General features: G+C 46.3%; 1 protein-coding gene across 1 annotated transcript in view; it reads right to left on the minus strand.

The window, feature by feature from the left end:
- Positions 1-20,725, minus strand: part of MKS1 (MKS transition zone complex subunit 1) — a 225,202-nt gene that overhangs the window by 202,330 nt on the left and 2,147 nt on the right. Inside the window, exon 2 of the mRNA XM_069226780.1 lies at positions 272-393. Within this exon, the coding sequence (XP_069082881.1) occupies positions 272-393 (122 nt within the window). The remainder of the gene's footprint in view (positions 1-271; positions 394-20,725) is intronic.

Here is a 20,725-nt window from a genome sequence, read left to right on the forward strand (position 1 = left end):
AAAAGATATCAAACAGTGGCTGCACTGTTAAACAGCAATAGGATTCAGTGTTCTATTCCATAAGAAAAAACAGTCATAGCCTCTGGGAATGCAAGAAGAGTTGAGCCAAAGTAAATAGCTATTCTATGCACAGTCCATTGCCCTAGGTTATACTACCTGCCTGGACTATTCTTGTAGAAGCACACGTTGCCTTTAATAAAGTCTTGAGATTTAGTCTATGTCAACATTCAAAAAAGCTAAGATTCGGGGGTAACGTAAGCAGCACACCTACTTGCTGCATTGGGGTGGGAGGTGAAAGTAGAGAGTTCCAGCATGCCCTTCCCATGCTGCACCACTGGCTCCTGCACCTTCTTCAGAAGGATGCTTGTAGACGTTACACGCTGCAGGTGAACCCTACAAAAAATTAAAACAACAATAAGAACATATATCAAATCTGCATTATAGGATCCCAATGAATTTAGCAAGTCTGATTATTATATCAACAAAACTTCAAAATCTAGAGACTTAGGGCCTGATTTAGAATACGGCAGAGGGGGGTTACTTCACCACAAATGTGACTGATATCCTGTCTTTCTTATTATGATCCCATTACAGTCTATGGAAATCGTAAAACGGCGGACAGGAAATCTGTCGTGTTTGTGACGCAGTAACCCATCCACAAAACTCTAAATCAGGCCCTTAGTCTACTTATATCATCAGCACATGTTGGTTTGTTTTGGCTAGCTCACAGTGCCACATATAAAACTCCAAACCTTTTACGGTGATAGATGTTGTCGGTAACCGCAAATATGACCACTCTAATTCCCAAGGACTTTGTGGAAACAAATCTAACGTTTTCGTTTGTTACTTTTGCATGCCCAGGCATCAACAAGAAAAGATATAAAAATACATTTTCAAATATTTACTGAAGAGATCATATTCTTCTAAATAAAACAAAAGCTGTGATTATTAAGCAGATGAGACACAACATTGTAATAAGAATTATTAGAATGGTGAAAAATACAAACAATTCAACATGTTAATTGTTTCTAATGTTACTTTTAACTGTCACTAGTACCTATACAATAAAGAGAGCATAGTGGAGCATCCTTCTGCCGGACCTGTTGGAATGATCTAACCCACATACCTTGGTATTATGTGTCAGGAAGTCAGCCCCAGTGTATTCCCAAATGTACCTGTCTAAGCATGCAACCTATCTTCCTTCTCAGAATGAAGGTCGGAGGCTGCATCTCAGTCACAGCTCACAGCAGTTCCATGATAATCTCAGCATGAAGCGCTCTTCTCACTGAGCTCAGCATGGGCGATGTTTATATAATAAAAAAACACCATCCTTATCGCTCTGTGCCAGAGGTACAGAACAGCGTTTTTAGTTTGTCTAGGTGTCTAGGGAGAAGGAGTTGTCTCCTACGAACACAGAAAATATAAGTAGGGCATTGCGTTCCAACTGTCCAATCTTGGAACTAGATGTGCAGAGTACAGGGTGAAAATGCCTAAATGTTTCTTTCATATTCTTGTGTTAAAGAAAAACATGTAAAAATCACAATTAGAAAAATATGTAAAGTTAAAAAGGAAAGCTAAAATGGAGACTAAATGCAGGCCTTACAACAGCTTAAACACATGACATACAACTTGGCACATCACACTCATACCCATCCCTGGTGTCCAACACACATCTCTGCCATTTTGCATCTACCACCTGCGCCATATTAATCACAAGTAATCTATAACCATTCAATCACAATTTGGTGACCCACATCCATTCTAGTCTCCAAATCCCTCATTGATGTCACAGTCATCTCCCCATGTCTATTACGGACATTCTGCATTCATCCCCATTTATCATAGCATCCAGAATTAATCAATAACCACATCCAACATGCTTTACTAATCTACCCCCAGCTCCACCTCCCTCATTGACAACTCACCTCCACCTCCCTCATTGACAACTCACATTGTGGTCTGACTCTATGCAGTTCTGCATAAATCCCACTGCAGGAGGGGTAGGGAAGTTCATATCTTGGGGTGACCCTATCCCCATTTTTCCAACTGAATTATCTAGTATGTTTGGCTTTGGGCAAAGGTGAACTGTTAAACCCCTCCCAGTGCATGTGCTCTGACCCTTAAAACATGTTTTCACTGATTAATTCTAATTGGCATACACTGCTTAGTAAGGCAATGAAAATACAGCACAAAAGGTACCAGCAACATAATGGTCAGATGATACATGTAGACTGCAGTGTGCCCTTACCCCCAGCACGTGTGATGATAAAAGCACGGTTACAGGACTTGTACAGCAGGCTTGAACTACCGTAGTCATAAAGCTGCCATTAGCACAAGTCAAAATAAACAGTTTCTGACACGCTCAAAACTCAACTTTATTGTATTAGGAAAGGCACCCATAAGATGTGCTTGAAGCCCAATTGGCCCAATGGATAAACAGGAGTGATGTAAAATATGGAACTGGCATACCTCTGCACTAGGGTGCTAAAACGCCTTGTCTGCAAAAAGCTCAAAAAAGGTTTCCAATTGAACCATGGCCTATTTGAAGTTTAAGTCACTCTGTCAAAGGTTGATTTTGGAGAGAGCTACACAAACCAGCTTTGCAGCATGGTAATATTTATAAAACATGCAATTCATTGGTGACAAATGATTTTAAAAAACAAAGTTAGTTTACAGATAAAATGGGAACAAGTGCTGGGAGCCTGACAAGTCTTGAAATTGGTTCCCCTATGCTTTCTTTCCTTCAGTGAGTGATCACGCTGCACCCCCAGCCAATCCAGAAATGACCTGGAATTGGTTTAAATGTCCCTTTTCAGGGCCCAATGGAAAAGCAATGGACCTTTGCAGGTTGCTGGCTTGCTAGGGATCTGGCAGGAAACAGGGCTAGGTGAAGCACTGAAACACTCATAATTCTTAACCAAAGAATGTGAGGGGAGGGGAGAGCAGTAGAGATTAATTGGTAGAAACAAGCACAGGAAGGAACTTTGGAAGGTTCCATGATTATACTGTAATAGAGTTATAGTGTGGGACTGCCTTTGAGGTGGGCCTGGTCTTGGCCAGGTTAGCATCTCTTCGTCAAGGGAGTGCGACTGGAACAGAACCTTTTTAGATGGGTTGCCCAGTGGTATGCCTGGAAAGGTACATCATTTTAATAGACTTACCTGTACGTAGACTGACAGAGCACCTACAGTAGAAGCAGTGTGTTGCCATTTTGAAACCCCTCTGGAATAGGGAAGCCACGCTTCTTTATTTACCATAAATTGGGAGAACTGCTGAAAAGTAGGAAGAGCTGAGTATGATATTGGCTAAGGGCCCTCCACCATCACAACTGAGGGAGTGAGATATTTGAGTTAAGATCGAGTGTGTTCACTAAAAGAGGATAGGTTGGTGAGCCATTGTATTTAATGTAAACCAAGCTGGTTTCTGTTATGCTGGACATTCCAGGACCTTCATGCACCTCTCTGGTCTTGCAGGAAGTTGGTGGACTGGGGAAGGAAACAGCCCTCAAATGTTTTCGGCTCAGGCTTTCCTTCTGCCAGGTGATGGTCAGGACCACCTGGCCCTAGAGTTAATAAACATTCCTCCCTCGGTATATCAAAACAGGTACCAAGAGACAAAGGAGAAGGGCAGCAGGCTCACCTCAAAAGCTGCTCATGCAGTGAACATGTTGGAAATATGCCCCAGGAGTGGAGCAGTATCCATGATGCACAAGTAGCAGACCTCCTGAATGAATCAGCCCATCCATCAGGGAATGATAAAAGAGTAGCTTCATCAGCCAGTGGATTATTCTATATTTCACCTGTCTTCGGAGAGGAAGCAGATATCTAGGAGTGGGAGCTCTTGGATTGTCACTCTCCCAGTCAGATCTAGGAACAGGGTCTAGGCTTCAGAAGGTGCATCTGTGATGGATTGCCTGTAGAAGAGATTTACCAGTCCGACAAAAAGGAGTTTGGCTTCGGCACATCAGAGAAAAGATTTGTGGCATCCCAGCAGACAGCAAGCTATCTGTGAGGATTACTGAGGGGGTTGGAGAGGATCAAGTACTTTGAAGCACAAGGAGACTCAAGATAAGGGAACTTGCTGTACATCAACAACAAGGGAGACAGGGGAAGTTCTTTACTGTTATTTCAGATGAGACCCTCCCCTGTGCTGTGGGAGCCAGAGGGTGCTTTCGGTTACCATCTGCAGCTGGCAAAGATTGCCCTGTTGAAGAACTTACCATTTGTACTCTTGGTCCCTGCCCTGGGACTTGCATAGTCTCCAGCTTTTGTCCTTGCTTCTTCTGCACTAGTAACAAGTAGCGCGTTCCTGTGGGCGCCCTACTATTATAAACTCTAGACTGCAAAATGTGGATGCTGTAGTACAGGTCTCATCCCTTTTGTGCTATCTAAAGGTATCATGGTGTAATGGCACCTTGGCCAGCCACTACCTTACTACAGCAAGCCCAGGGGCTACTGGACTTAGTGGGACTCCAATAACTTTACCGAGATACCAGGCAACCTTATCTGGTCCTGATCTCCTCTCCAAGCAAGGATGAGCAACTCTGTTACTTTGGGTATTGTCTTCCTTGGATTTGGAGGGTAAAGACTATCTCCAGACCTGACCCCATTCTATGCTGCCAACCAGAGTTTCTTTTTCTCAAGGGCTATCCACACCTTCTTAAATTCCCTATCTCCCTTTCTCCTGCCGCTCCCTCTGCAGTTCCTTCTCTTTCCAGGGCCACCTTTCATGTCTGTCCCATCACTGCTCCTCGTCTACCTGTCGGGTCATTCTTAATTTCCGTCTCTAAAATTCCCTTGCCTTCGCCGCTGCTAAACCCTTCTAGAATTGTCAATTGGAGTTTCAATGTCTTTGAAGGTCTGTAGCAACAATGTTTTTTTCTGAGTTTTCTAAAACTTCCTCCCCCAAAGGAAACTATAAAAAGCCTAGGAGTATGGCTGGAATCCCATCTATCAATGGAACAGCATGCAAAAAAATTAGCAGCCACTTGCTTCAATCTTCTGGAGATGTTTAGAAACAATTTCAAATCTCTCCCCTATCTTGCCAAAAGACTTATCATTCAAGGCCTCATACTATCCCGCTTAGACTGTGAGAATGTGCTGTTCCTAAGTTCTCCCATCTGAATATTAAGGAAACTGTAGATTGTGCAGAATATGGCAGCCCGGCTACTCACGGCCACCCCAGAATTGCATCGGTCAAACCAGCCCTAGCCTCACTCCATAGGCTTCCTATCCAGCAAATTATGAATTTCAAAGCTCTGTGTACGGTAAATCAAGCAGTTCATGATAGGGGATCCTCTTTTATTAAGGGCATGATCACACCCTACACCCCCAAAAGAGCCCTCAGATCCTTATCTGCTGCTCAAATTAACACCTGCTGTGGTAAAAAAAAACAACAAGATGGGAGGTAGATCCTTCACATTCAAAGAAGCGAATCTATGGAATTCCCTCCCCCTGTCACTTCGAATGGACAATTCCGAACTCTCTTTTCAAGGTAAATTGAAGACTCTACTCTTTCCAGCATAAATTCTCACTGTGATGAGCTCTTCCTCTTTCGGCGCTGGGAGGCCTTTGGGCAGCTGTGCGCTTTATAAATCTATTAAACTAAACAAACTAAACTATTGCCTCATCACCCTATGGCTAATTGAGAGGTCCCTGTCCCTAAACACTGAAGCCTTCCACACCCTGTCAGAAGACATCTGCTTTAACTCATCTGGGGTCAGGTCCTGCAGTTAAGTTTCTTCCCCAGTGTCCAATTTGTTTTTAGTATAAGGTTTGATCCCTATATCATATTTCCTTCATGTTTGCAACATCATTTACATTTTTGTGGCCAGGTTATGTGGGTTTTTGGCAAGCTCAGTCACAGCTCACGGCAAACCTGTGGCCTCTCTCATATAGATTAACAATCAGATTTCTTGCACACACCACTCACATTACTCTGGTGCTTTCCTCCCCAGTACACCTCAGGCCCTCTGTGGTTCTTATGCAGTTTCAGTGCCTCTCAATTGTTCTTGGGCACTTCTTATCGGTCTTCCTCAGGAACCCACACCTATTTGATCCTCATTCCCCCAGACACTATTTATTTATTTTTATTTTATTAAAGTGTTATGTAACTGTGTAAGGAAATGCCACCTTGGCATGGTTACCCCCTGACTTTTTGCCTTTGCTGATGCTATGTTTTGAATTGAAAGTGTGCTGAGGCCTGCTAACCAGGCCCCAGCACCAGTGTTCTTTCCCTAACCTGTACTTTTGATTCCACAATTGGCACCCCCTGGCATCCAGGTAAGTCCCTTGTAACTGGTACCCCTGGTACCAAGGGCCCTGATGCCAGGGAACGTCTCTAAGGGCTGCAGCATATCTTATGCCACCCTGGGGACCCCTCACTCAGCACAGACACACTGCTTACCAGCTTGTGTGTGCTGGTGAGAACAAAACGAGTAAGTCGACATGGCACTCCCCTCAGGGTGCCATGCCAGCCTCTCACTGCCTATGCAGGTATAGATAAGTCACCCCTCTAGCAGGCCTTACAGCCCTAAGGCAGGGTGCACTATACCATAGGTGAGGGCACCAGTGCATGAGCACTGTGCCCCTACAGTGTCTAAGCAATACCTTAGACATTGTAAGTGCAGGGTAGCCATAAGAGTATATGGTCTGGGAGTCTGTTTTACACGAACTCCACAGTACCATAATGGCTACACTGAAAACTGGGAAGTTTGGTATCAAACTTCTCAGCACAAAAAATGCACACTGATGCCAGTGTACATTTTATTGTAAAATACACCCCAGAGGGCACCTTAGAGGTGCCCCCTGAAACCTTAACCAACTATCTGTGTAGGCTGACTGGTTCCAGCAGCCTGCCACACTAGAGACATGTTGCTGGCCCCATGGGGAGAGTGCCTTTGTCACTCTGAGGCCAGTAATAAAGCCTGCACTGGGTGGAGATGCTAACACCTCCCCCAGGCAGGAGCTGTCACACCTGGCGGTGAGCCTCAAAGGCTCACCCCTTTGTGCCAGCACCGCAGGACACTCCAGCTAGTGGAGTTGCCCGCCCCCTCCGGCCCCGGCCCCCACTTTTGGCGGCAAGGCCGGAGAAAATAATGAGAAAAACAAGGAGGAGTCACTGGCCAGTCAGGACAGCCCCTAAGGTGTCCTGAGCTGAAGTGACTTTAGGGATGGGACCCCCTCCCCTTGGGAGGAGGCACAAAGAGGGTGTACCCACCCTCAGGGCTAGTAGCCATTGGCTACTAACCCCCCAGACCTAAACACGCCCTTAAATTTAGTATTTAAGGGCTCCCCTGAACCTAAGAATTTAGATTCCTGAAACTACAAGAAGAAGAGGACTGCTGAGCTGAAAAACCCCTGCAGAGGAAGAACAGAAGACACCAACTGCTTTGGCTCCAGACTTACCGGCCTGTCTCCTGCCTTCCAAAGAAACCTGCTCCAGCGACGCTTTCCAAGGGACCAGCGACCTCTGAATCCTCTGAGGACTGCCCTGCTTCGAGAAAGACAAGAAACTCCCGAGGACAGCGGCCCTGCTCCAAAAGAACTGCAACTTTGTTTCAAGTAGCAGATTTAAAGACCCCTGCAACTCCCCGCAAGAAGCGTGAGACTTGCAACACTGCACCCGGCGACCCCGACTCGACTGGTGGAGAAACAACGCTTCAGGGAGGACCCTCCGGCGACTCTACGACTGTGAGTAACCAAAGTTGTCCCCCCTGAGCCCCCACAGCAACGCCTGCAGAGGGAATCCCGAGGCTCCCCCTGACCGCGACTGCCTGAACTCCCTTTCCCGACGGCTGGAAAAGACTCTGCACCCGCAGCCCCCAGCACCTAAAGAAACGGAACTCCTGTGCTGGAGTGACCCCCCAGGAGGCCCTCTCCCTTGCCTAGGTGGTGGCTACCCCGAGGAGCCCCCCCCTTGCCTGCCTGCAACGCTGAAGAGATCCCTTGATCTCTCATTGAAAACCATTACAAACCCGACGCGTGTTTGCACACTGCACCCGGCCGCCCCCGCGCTGCTGAGGGTGTACTTTTTGTGCTGACCTGTGTCCCCCCCCCGGTGCCCTACAAAACCCCCCTGGTCTGCCCTCCGAAGACGCGGGTACTTACCTGCTGGCAGACCGGAACCGGGGCACCCCCCTTCTCTCCATTGAAGCCTATGTGTTTTGGGCACTTCTGTGACCTCTGCACCTGACCGGCCCTGAGCTGCTGGTGTGGTAACTTTGGGGTTGCTCTGAACCCCCAACGGTGGGCTACCTTGGACCAAAAACTGAAACCTGTAAGTGACTTACTTACCTGTGAAAACTAACATTACTTTACCTCCCCCAGGAACTGCGAAAATTGCACTAAGTGTCCACTTTTAAAACAGCTTATTGTGTTTTATATGAAAAGTATACATGCTAATGAAATGATTCAAAGTTCCTAAAGTACTTACCTGCAATACCTTTCAAATGAGATATTACATGTAAAATTTGAACCTGTGGTTCTTAAAATAAACTAAGAAAAGATATTTTTCTATAACAAAACCTATTGGCTGGATTTGTCTCTGAGTGTATGTTCCTCATTTATTGCCTGTGTGTATGTACAACAAATGCTTAACACTACTCCTTTGATAAGCCTACTGCTCGACCACACTACCACAAAATAGAGCATTAGCATTATCTCTTTTTGCCACTATCTTACCTCTAAGGGGAACCCTTGGACTCTGTGCATACTATTCCTTACTTTGAAATAGTGCATACAGAGCCAACTTCCTACATTGGTGGATCAGCGGTGGGGTACAAGACTTTGCATTTGCTGGACTACTCAGCCAATACCTGATCACACGACAAATTCCAAAAATTGTCATTAGAAATTGTTTTTCCAATTTGAAATTTTTCTAAATTCTTAAAAGACCTGCTAGGGCCTTGTGTTAGATCCTGTTTAGCATTTCTTTTAGAGTTTAAAAGTTTGGTAAAAGTTTGAATTAGATCCTAGAACTAGTTTTAGTTTCTTAAAAAGTATTCTAACTTTTAGAAGCATAATGTCTAGTGCAGAGATGAATGTGGTGGAACTCGACACCACACCTTACCTCCATCTTAAGATGAGGGAGCTAAGGTCACTCTGTAAAATAAAGAAAATAGTAATGGGCCCCAGACCTTCCAAACTACAGCTCCAGGAGCTGTTGGCAGAGTTTGAAAAGGCCAACCCCTCTGAGAATGGCAACTCAGAGGATGATGAGTGACTTGGAGGGTGATTCCCCCCTACCAGTCCTATCTAGGGAGGACAGGGCCTCTCAAGCCCTGACTCCAAGCATAATAGTCAGAGATGCTGGCTCCCTCACAGGAGGGACCAACCTCTCTGAAATCACTGAGGATAACTCCAGTGAAGAGGACATCCAGTTAGCCAGGATGGCCAAAAGATTGGCTTTGGAAAGACAGATCCTAGACATAGAAAGGGAAAGACAAGAGATGGGCCTAGGACCCATCAATGGTGGCAGCAACATAAATAGGGTCAGAGATTCTCCTGACATGTTGAAAATCCCTAAAGGGATTGTAACTAAATATGAAGATGGTGATGACATCACCAAATGGTTCACAGCTTTTGAGAGGGCTTGTGTAACCAGAAAAGTGAACAAATCTCACTGGGGTGCTCTCCTTTGGGAAATGTTCACAGGAAAGTGTAGGGATAGACTCCTCACACTCTCTGGAAAAGATGCAGAATCTTATGACCTCATGAAGGGTACCCTGATTGAGGGCTTTGGATTCTCCACTGAGGAGTATAGGATTAGATTCAGGGGGGCTCAAAAATCCTCGAGCCAGACCTGGGTTGACTTTGTAGACTACTCAGTAAAAACACTAGATGGTTGGATTCAAGGCAGTGGTGTAAGTAATTATGATGGGCTGTACAATTTATTTGTGAAAGAACACCTATTAAGTAATTGTTTCAATGATAAACTGCATCAGCATCTGGTAGACCTAGGACAAATTTCTCCCCAAGAATTGGGAAAGAAGGCGGACCATTGGGTCAAGACTAGGGTGTCCAAAACTTCCACAGGGGGTGACCAAAAGAAAGGGGTCACAAAACCTCCCCAGGGGAAAGGTGGTGAGACAACCAAAAACAAAAATAGTAAAGAGTCTTCTACAGGCCCCCAAAAACCTGCACAGGAGGGTGGGCCCAGAGCCTCTTCACAAAACAATTCTGGGTACAAGGGTAAAAACTTTGATCCCAAAAAGGCCTGGTGTCGTAGCTGTAGTCAGCCTGGACACCAAACTGGAGACAAGGTCTGTCCCAAGAAAGATACCACTTCTAACTCCACTCCAGCTAAAACTGGAATGGCCAGTCTCCAAGTGGGATCAACAGTGTGCCCAGAGCAAATCAGGTGTCACACTGAAGCTACATTAGTCTCTGAGGGTGGGGTGGATTTAGCCACAATGGCTGCCTGGCCCCCTAACATGCAAAAATACAGGCAGCAGCTCTTAATTAATGGGACAAGTGTAGAGGGCCTGAGGGATACAGGTGCCAGTGTCACTATGGTGACAGAGAAACTGGTTTCCCCTGGCCAATACCTGGCTGGACAAACTTATCCAGTCACCAACGCTGACAATCAGACTAAAGTACATCCCATGGCTATGGTAACTTTAGAGTGGGGAGGGGTCAATGGCCTGAAACAGGTGGTGGTCTCCTCAAATATCCCAGTAGACTGTTTGCTTGGAAATGACCTGGAGTCCTCAGCATGGGCTGAGGTAGAACTGAAAACCCATGCAGCCATGCTGGGTATCCCTGAACTGGTGTGTGTCAAGACAAGGGCACAGTGCAAGGCACAGGGTGAAAAAGTAGAGCTGGAGTCTGGAAGAAAGGCCCAGCCTACCAAGAGAAAAGGAAAGTCAGCTGGGAACCCAGCTGCAACACAGCAAGAAAAAGAGAACCTCTCTTCTCAGGAAGAAGTTCTGCCCTCTGAGGGAACTGAGCCTATGGAGCTGGAACCTTATCAGGTTGAGCTCTTAGGCCCAGGGGGACCCTCAAGGGAAGAGCTGTGTAAGGGACAAGAAACCTGTCCCTCTCTTGAAGGCCTTAGGCAGCAAGCTGCTGAAGAGTCCAAGCGCAAGAAAAATGGAACACATAGGGTCTATTGGGAAGATGGACTCCTGTACACTGAGGCAAGAGATCCCAAACCTGGTGCCACTAGGAGAGTGGTAGTGCCTCGGGGTTTCAGAGAGTTCATTCTGACCTTAGCCCATGATATTCCCCTTGCTGGGCATTTGGGACAAACCAAGACGTGGGAGAGGTTAGTCAACCACTTCTACTGGCCCAATATGTCCCAGAAGGTTAAGGAGTTTTGCCTCTCCTGCCCCACCTGTCAAGCCAGTGGTAAGACAGGTGGGCATCCAAAGGCCCCCCTCATTCCACTTCCAGTGGTGGGGGTCCCCTTTGAAAGAGTGGGTGTGGACATAGTTGGTCCACTAGAACCTCCCACAGCCTCAGGAAATATGTACATCCTAGTAGTAGTGGATCATGCTACTAGGTATCCTGAAGCCATTCCCCTTAGGTCGACTACTGCCCCTGCAGTAGCCAAGGCCCTCATTGGTATCTTTACCAGAGTGGGCTTCCCTAAGGAGGTGGTGTCTGACAGAGGTACCAACTTCATGTCAGCATACCTAAAACACATGTGGAATGAGTGTGGAGTGACTTATAAATTCACTACACCATATCATCCACAAACTAATGGCCTTGTTGAGAGATTCAACAAGACATTAAAGGGCATGATCATGGGGCTCCCAGAAAAACTCAAAAGGAGATGGGATGTCCTCCTGCCATGTTTGCTTTTCGCTTACAGAGAGGTGCCTCAGAAGGGAGTAGGATTCTCACCCTTTGAACTTCTGTTTGGCCACCCTGTAAGGGGACCACTTGCTCTTGTTAAAGAAGGCTGGGAGAGACCTCTTCATGAGCCTAAACAAGACATAGTGGACTATGTACTTGGCCTTCGCTCAAGGATGGCAGAGTACATGGAAAAGGCAAGCAAAAACCTTGAGGCCAGCCAACAGCTCCAGAAGTGTTGGTATGACCAAAAGGCTGCACTGGTTGAATTTCAACCAGGGCAGAAAGTATGGGTTTTGGAGCCTGTGGCTCCCAGGGCACTTCAGGACAAATGGAGTGGCCCTTACCCAATCCTGGAAAAGAAGAGTCAGGTCACCTACCTGGTGGACCTAGGCACAAGCAGGAGCCCCAAGAGGGTGATCCATGTAAACCGCCTAAAACTCTTCCATGACAGGGCTGATGTAAATCTGTTGATGGTAACAGATGAGGACCAGGAAGCTGAGAGTGAGCCTCTCCCTGATCTCCTCTCATCAGACCCTAAAGATGGCTCAGTGGATGGAGTGATCTATTCCGACACCCTCTCTGGCCAACAGCAAGCTGACTGTAGGAAGGTCCTGCAACAGTTTGCTGAGCTCTTTTCCCTAACCCCTGGTCAGACACACCTGTGTACCCATGATGTGGACACAGGAGACAGCATGCCTGTCAAAAACAAAATCTTCCAACAGTCTGACCAAGTTAAGGAAAGCATCAAGATGGAAGTCCACAAGATGCTGGAATTGGGAGTAATTGAGTACTCTGACAGCCCCTGGGCTAGCCCAGTGGTCTTAGTCCCCAAACCTCACACCAAAGAAGGAAAGAGAGAGATGAGGTTTTGTGTGGACTACAGAGGTCTCAACTCTGTCACCAAGACAGATGCTCATCCCATTCCTAGAGCTGATGAGCTAATAGACAAATTAGGGGCTGCCAAATTCTTAAGTACCTTTGACTTAACAGCAGGGTACTGGCAAATCAAAATGGCCCCTGGAGCAAAAGAAAAGACAGCATTCTCCACACCTGATGGGCATTATCAGTTCACTGTTATGCCCTTTGGTTTAAAGAATGCCCCTGCCACCTTCCAAAGGTTGGTGAATCAAGTCCTTGCTGGGTTGGAATCCTTTAGTGCAGCTTATCTTGATGATATTGCTGTCTTCAGCTCCACCTGGCAGGATCACCTGGTCCACCTGAAGAAGGTTTTGAAGGCCCTGCAATCTGCAGGCCTCTCTATCAAGGCATCCAAATGCCAAATAGGGCAGGGAACTGTGGTTTACTTGGGACACCTTGTAGGTGGAGGCCAAGTTCAGCCACTCCAGCCTAAGATCCAGACTATTCTGGACTGGGCAGCTCCAAAAACCCAGACCCAAGTCAGGGCATTCCTTGGCTTGACTGGGTACTATAGGAGGTTTGTGAAGGGATATGGATCCATTGTGACAGCCCTCACAGAACTCACCTCCAAGAAAATGCCCAAGAAAGTAAACTGGACTATAGAATGCCAACAGGCCTTTGACACCCTGAAACAAGCTATGTGCACAGCACCAGTTCTAAAAGCTCCAGATTACTCCAAGCAGTTCATTGTGCAGACAGATGCCTCTGAACATGGGATAGGGGCAGTTTTGTCCCAAACAAATGATGATGGCCTTGACCAGCCTGTTGCTTTCATTAGCAGGAGGTTACTCCCCAGGGAGCAGCGTTGGAGTGCCATTGAGAGGGAGGCCTTTGCTGTGGTTTGGTCCCTGAAGAAGTTGAGACCATACCTCTTTGGTACTCACTTCCTAGTTCAGACTGACCACAGACCTCTCAGATGGCTGATGCAAATGAAAGGTGAAAATCCAAAACTGTTGAGGTGGTCCATCTCCCTACAGGGAATGGACTTTATAGTGGAACACAGACCTGGGACTGCCCATGCCAATGCAGATGGCCTTTCCAGGTTCTTCCACTTAGAAAATGAAGACTCTCTTGGGAAAGGTTAGTCTCATCCTCTTTCGTTTGGGGGGGGTTGTGTAAGGAAATGCCTCCTTGGCATGGTTACCCCCTGACTTTTTGCCTTTGCTGATGCTATGTTTTGAATTGAAAGTGTGCTGAGGCCTGCTAACCAGGCCCCAGCACCAGTGTTCTTTCCCTAACCTGTACTTTTGATTCCACAATTGGCACCCCCTGGCATCCAGGTAAGTCCCTTGTAACTGGTACCCCTGGTACCAAGGGCCCTGATGCCAGGGAACGTCTCTAAGGGCTGCAGCATATCTTATGCCACCCTGGGGACCTCTCACTCAGCACAGACACACTGCTTACCAGCTTGTGTGTGCTGGTGAGAACAAAACGAGTAAGTCGACATGGCACTCCCCTCAGGGTGCCATGCCAGCCTCTCACTGCCTATGCAGGTATAGATAAGTCACCCCTCTAGCAGGCCTTACAGCCCTAAGGCAGGGTGCACTATACCATAGGTGAGGGCACCAGTGCATGAGCACTGTGCCCCTACAGTGTCTAAGCAATACCTTAGACATTGTAAGTGCAGGGTAGCCATAAGAGTATATGTCTGGGAGTCTGTTTTACACGAACTCCACAGTACCATAATGGCTACACTGAAAACTGGGAAGTTTGGTATCAAACTTCTCAGCACAAAAAATGCACACTGATGCCAGTGTACATTTTATTGTAAAATACACCCCAGAGGGCACCTTAGAGGTGCCCCCTGAAACCTTAACCAACTATCTGTGTAGGCTGACTGGTTCCAGCAGCCTGCCACACTAGAGACATGTTGCTGGCCCCATGGGGAGAGTGCCTTTGTCACTCTGAGGCCAGTAACAAAGCCTGCACTGGGTGGAGATGCTAACACCTCCCCCAGGCAGGAGCTGTCACACCTGGCGGTGAGCCTCAAAGGCTCACCCCTTTGTGCCAGCACCGCAGGACACTCCAGCTAGTGGAGTTGCTCGCCCCCTCCGGCCCCGGCCCCCACTTTTGGCGGCAAGGCCGGAGAAAATAATGAGAAAAACAAGGAGGAGTCACTGGCCAGTCAGGACAGCCCCTAAGGTGTCCTGAGCTGAAGTGACTCCAACTTTTAGAAATCCTCCATCTTGCAGATGGAGGATTCCCCAATAGGATTAGGGATGTGACCCCCTCCCCTTGGGAGGAGGCACAAAGAGGGTGTACCCACCCTCAGGGCTAGTAGCCATTGGCTACTAACCCCCCCAGACCTAAACACGCCCTTAAATTTAGTATTTATGGGCTCCCCTGAACCTAAGAATTTAGATTCCTGAAACTACAAGAAGAAGAGGACTGCTGAGCTGAAAAACCCCTGCAGAGGAAGAACAGAAGACACCAACTGCTTTGGCTCCAGACTTACCGGCCTGTCTCCTGCCTTCCAAAGAAACCTGCTCCAGCGACGCTTTCCAAGGGACCAGCGACCTCTGAATCCTCTGAGGACTGCCCTGCTTCGAGAAAGACAAGAAACTCCCGAGGACAGCGGCCCTGCTCCAAAAGAACTGCAACTTTGTTTCAAGTAGCAGATTAAAAGACCTCTGCAACTCCCCGCAAGAAGCGTGAGACTTGCAACACTGCACCCGGCGACCCCGACTCGACTGGTGGAGAAACAACGCTTCAGGGAGGACCCTCCGGCGACTCTACGACTGTGAGTAACCAAAGTTGTCCCCCCTGAGCCCCCACAGCGACGCCTGCAGAGGGAATCCCGAGGCTCCCCCTGACCGCGACTGCCTGAACTCCCTTTCCCGACGGCTGGAAAAGACTCTGCACCCGCAGCCCCCAGCACCTAAAGAAACGGAACTCCTGTGCAGGAGTGACCCCCAGGAGGCCCTCTCCCTTGCCTAGGTGGTGGCTACCCCGAGGAGCCCCCCCCTTGCCTGCCTGCAACGCTGAAGAGATCCCTTGATCTCTCATTGAAAACCATTACAAACCCGACGCGTGTTTGCACACTGCACCCGGCCGCCCCCGCGCTGCTGAGGGTGTACTTTTTGTGCTGACCTGTGTGTCCCCCCTGGTGCCCTACAAAACCCCCCTGGTCTGCCCTCCGAAGACGCGGGTACTTACCTGCTGGCAGACCGGAACCGGGGCACCCCCCTTCTCTCCATTGAAGCCTATGTGTTTTGGGCACCTCTGTGACCTCTGCACCTGACCGGCCCTGAGCTGCTGGTGTGGTAACTTTGGGGTTGCTCTGAACCCCCAACGGTGGGCTACCTTGGACCAAAAACTGAAACCTGTAAGTGACTTACTTACCTGTGAAAACTAACATTACTTTACCTCCCCCAGGAACTGCGAAAATTGCACTGTGTCCACTTTTAAAACAGCTTATTGTGTTTTATATGAAAAGTATACATGCTAATGAAATGATTCAAAGTTCCTAAAGTACTTACCTGCAATACCTTTCAAATGAGATATTACATGTAAAATTTGAACCTGTGGTTCTTAAAATAAACTAAGAAAATATATTTTTCTATAACAAAACCTATTGGCTGGATTTGTCTCTGAGTGTGTGTTCCTCATTTATTGCCTGTGTGTATGTACAACAAATGCTTAACACTACTCCTTTGATAAGCCTACTGCTCGACCACACTACCACAAAATAGAGCATTAGTATTATCTCTTTTTGCCACTATCTTACCTCTAATGGGAACCCTTAGACTCTGTGCATACTATTCCTTACTTTGAAATAGTGCATACAGAGCCAACTTCCTACAAACTGCATTTAAATAGCGCTTACTACCCCCTCACAAGGCGTTGAAACACTTTACAACAAGTAGCACGCTGCACCAGAACCAAGACTTAGTGGTTAGTCTAGTGTTATTGGTTGTGTTACTGAAATTAATATTAGGCTCTCTGGGGAACCATTCCATGCATTTTCCTAAGTTTCTCTGTGGTAGGTGAAGTTAATATGACTTGGTTGAAATCATTAGTAGAGGGTATGTGAATTCATGCAGATGATTGGTGGGGTTAATAAGTGAGTTAGGACAAATTAGTATTGATCTTCGAAAGGAGGTGTGGGCAATTTGCAGAAATGGCAATTAAACAGATTAAAGCAGATGTGTTTCATGAAAGAATGTGTGCATGTATAGAAGGTAGGAAAGTGCCACTGAAAGAAAAAAGAGAGGTGACAGAAGTTTTGAGAGAAGGTCAGTTGTCAGGCAGGGTTTTAGGAACACAGAGGAGGCTTTTTCAGACAGCATGCAATCTGGGAATGCAACACTGTAGAAAGAAACAACATTATTTGCATATGATATAGTGCTTTATTAGATAATTTTGATTGGCACTAGACTCAAATGAACAGTATGTCCACTGCTCTTATACCACTGCACCAGCAAGGGCAACGGTTGGAAGTGTAAAGTAAAGCCTGGCAGCATATGTTGCGAAATATCAAAGATTTAAAGGCAGCGCTTGAAAAAACTGTATTCTTGTGAAAAAATAAAGGAAAATAATAAAGGGAGAAATAATGCAAATGCTGAAAGGATATTATGCACGTGCTTAATCAGATTTATTTTAATGTTCACCCTTGACGTTTGGCTCACAGAATTAAAGGGGATCCATTTGGTTACCCCTCGTTTGGCATGGCACAAGATGAGGGAGAGATGAGACTTCTCGGATATTGAAAATGTATTGCCTGCATTCCTGTGGGTGGAAGGTGGTGATCCAGAAACTGAAGAGGGAGGGGTGGCGACAGGACTGCCTTTACAAATTTCTTCTGGACCTTGTTAGCGAGGGGCTGCAGGTTAGTTCTTCCTGAGCCCTGCCTCTCTTTCCTCCCTTGTATGTGCAGGGATGAAGGTGGTGGGGCAGCAGTTTCCATAGCTAGAGGTGAGGAAGTTTCCCCGGCCAGGCCTTTTCGCCTGTCTGTCCCCAACTGCTGTGTCAGGAAGGTTGGGATGCAGATATTTTGCACCTCCATGTGGCTCTGTTGTGGGCACTCCTGTCTGGAGCCAGCCCCAGCACTCCCCGCTGTGAGAAGCATGTTCTTCACAAAGGCTGTCTCTTTGGGATGAGAGGCACCCAAAAAGGATACCAAAAGAGAATACTACCAAACGTGTTCAGAATTAGGTGACAATGGGTGCAATCTCCACTGAAGAATCTGCCCGATTAAGAGGTTTTATATGGCATGTGTGATGATTCACCTTGTATTCCACAATGTCTAACCCCTCCTTGTGAACGTGAGGCCCTCTTATGCTCCTGTGCTCCTTAGATCTCCTTGCCCCTCCTCATTTCTCAGATTTCCTCAGCCACACATACTCCTCAGACTGCCTACACCACCCATGCCATTTGCTCATCACAGTTCATGACTGTTCTGGCCTGGTCCGCCTGGGTCTCAGACCCAGCAGCAATTAAAAACGGACATTGGAACTGCTTCCTATCATAATGTCTTTAACCTTGCTACTAAATACACTGATCGATTTCTAAACAATGAATGTAAAAAAAAAAGTTTAGCTGATCTATGTCATCCATTTAGTTTCTGATTATATTTCAAATGTTTAACACTTTTAGGGAATGCGAGCTTAAGTAAGCTATTTCCAAGCTTTTGTGATCCTGTATTTGTTAATGTGGCATATTGCTCTAGTATAGCACGTACTCTGAACTAGGTTGCCAGCAGGTGGTTATAACAGGCCACAATTGAGAGATCTGGAGATGAGGCTGAAGGCATTGTCAGTTTCTTCCTCACAGTGCACGTCAGCTATCAAAACAGCAGTTCAGCCTACATGATCCTCCAATCCTTGGCCTCTCTGCAGAGCTCACAGAGCAATGGTCACCAACTCCAGTTCCTATTGTGATTCTGTGCAAATGTGTGTGAAGAAAGTAAAAGAAAATGCAGCGCGTGTAAGTGAGTAGGTGTGTTGTGTGTCTGCGGGGTGGTGAAAAGAAGGAGATACGAGGAAGTGCATTCAAGAGAGAGTGAAAAGAGGGTGCTGAAGAGGAAAGGGGTGACGTTTAAAATTTACAGGTAGAAGAGATGTGGAGACAAAATGATGTACATGTCTAACATTACGTGAATACAACATGAGTGACTGAAACACTTAGAAGACAACTACCCCCTCCACAGATCTCAGTAATGTTTAAATCACAGTTCCAATTTCCCAATTGAAACATTTTCTATATTATTTACAGCAAAGTTATTGTTGTTGCTCATTTATCTTAAACAGCTAGCAACCACTGATGAAGCTAATGGTCCTGGCTATTTTTATTGTGTTACATATCTGGCTGCAATAATGGAAAGCTTCAGAAAGGCACCAAAATACTGGTCAGGTGGTTGGCTACGGGTAGGGCCACTGAAATTATGAGGTTTTGTGGCCACAGCAATTTTCGCATAATTGTAGTTTTGCCACATTTGCAACATAATCCATCATCTGCCGCATAATCGGCAGTTGTTAACAAAATTAATTTTGTTTCTAGCTCAAACAGTTCTAAAGTTAGTAAACACGCAGCAACACGTTGCCGTGCAGAAGAAGGGCCTTTGGAAAGGTTAACTGATTACCTTTCTGTAGCTTATTGCTATATTTGGGTGTTATACTGGTACTAAAGAGATACAATTAAGGCACAGTGTTAACAGGATTGAAGAACTGGCAAAATAATGAAGTAATACTATCATAAAATGTACTGCATAATGCCACAAAATGTGCCTTTTCTTGTTGCATAATTTACTCAACCCTGCCGCATAATTTGACTCTCCTCTGCTGCATAATTTTAGTGGCCCTGGCTATGGGAATCACATAAACATTTTGTGTTTAAGCCACGCTCTTACTTACACGAGCCCCTCTCCATTTAGAGACCCTCTATTTTTTTCATCCCACGGAAGCCCTGCTTGCATGGCTATTCTTTATTAACATTATGCACCTCTACAGGGAGTGCAGAATTATTAGGCAAGTTGTATTTTTGAGGATTAATTTTATTATTGAACAACAACCATGTTCTCAATGAACCCAAAAAACTCATTAATATCAAAGCTGAATATTTTTGGAAGTAGTTTTTAGTTTGTTTTTTGTTTTAGCTATGTTAGGGGGATATCTGTGTGTGCAGGTGACTATTACTGTGCATAATTATTAGGCAACTTAACAAAAAAAAATATATACCCATTTCAATTATTTATTATTACCAGTGAAACCAATATAACATCTCAACATTCACAAATATACATTTCTGACATTCAAAAACAAAACAAAAACAAATCAGTGACCAATATAGCCACCTTTCTTTGCAAGGACACTCAAAAGCCTGCCATCCATGGATTCTGTCAGTGTTTTGATCTGTTCACCATCAACATTGCGTGCAGCAGCAACCACAGCCTCCCAGACACTGTTCAGAGAGGTGTACTGTTTTCCCTCCTTGTAAATCTCACATTTGATGATGGACCACAGGTTCTCAATGGGGTTCAGATCAGGTGAACAAGGAGGCCATGTCATTAGATTTCCTTCTTTTATACCCTTTCTTGCCAGCCACGCTGTGGAGTACTTGGACGCGTGTGATGGAGCATTGTCCTGCATGAAAATCATGTTTTTCTTGAAGGATGCAGACTTCTACCTGTACCACTGCTTGAAGAAGGTGTCTACCAGGAACTGGCAGTAGGACTGGGAGTTGAGCTTGACTCCATCCTCAACCCGAAAAGGCCCCACAAGCTCATCTTTGATGATACCAGCCCAAACCAGTACTCCACCTCCACCTTGCTGGCGTCTGAGTCGGACTGGAGCTCTCTGCCCTTTACCAATCCAGCCACGGGCCCATCCATCTGGCCCATCAAGACTCACTCTCATTTCATCAGTCCATAAAACCTTAGAAAATCAGTCTTGAGATATTTCTTGGCCCAGTCTTGACGTTTCAGCTTGTGTGTCTTGTTCAGTGGTGGTCGTCTTTCAGCCTTTCTTACCTTGGCCATGTCTCTGAGTATTGCACACCTTGTGCTTTTGGGC

Source organism: Pleurodeles waltl, chromosome 3_2 (assembly GCF_031143425.1).
Source record: "Pleurodeles waltl isolate 20211129_DDA chromosome 3_2, aPleWal1.hap1.20221129, whole genome shotgun sequence".
NCBI lineage: Eukaryota > Metazoa > Chordata > Amphibia > Caudata > Salamandridae > Pleurodeles > Pleurodeles waltl.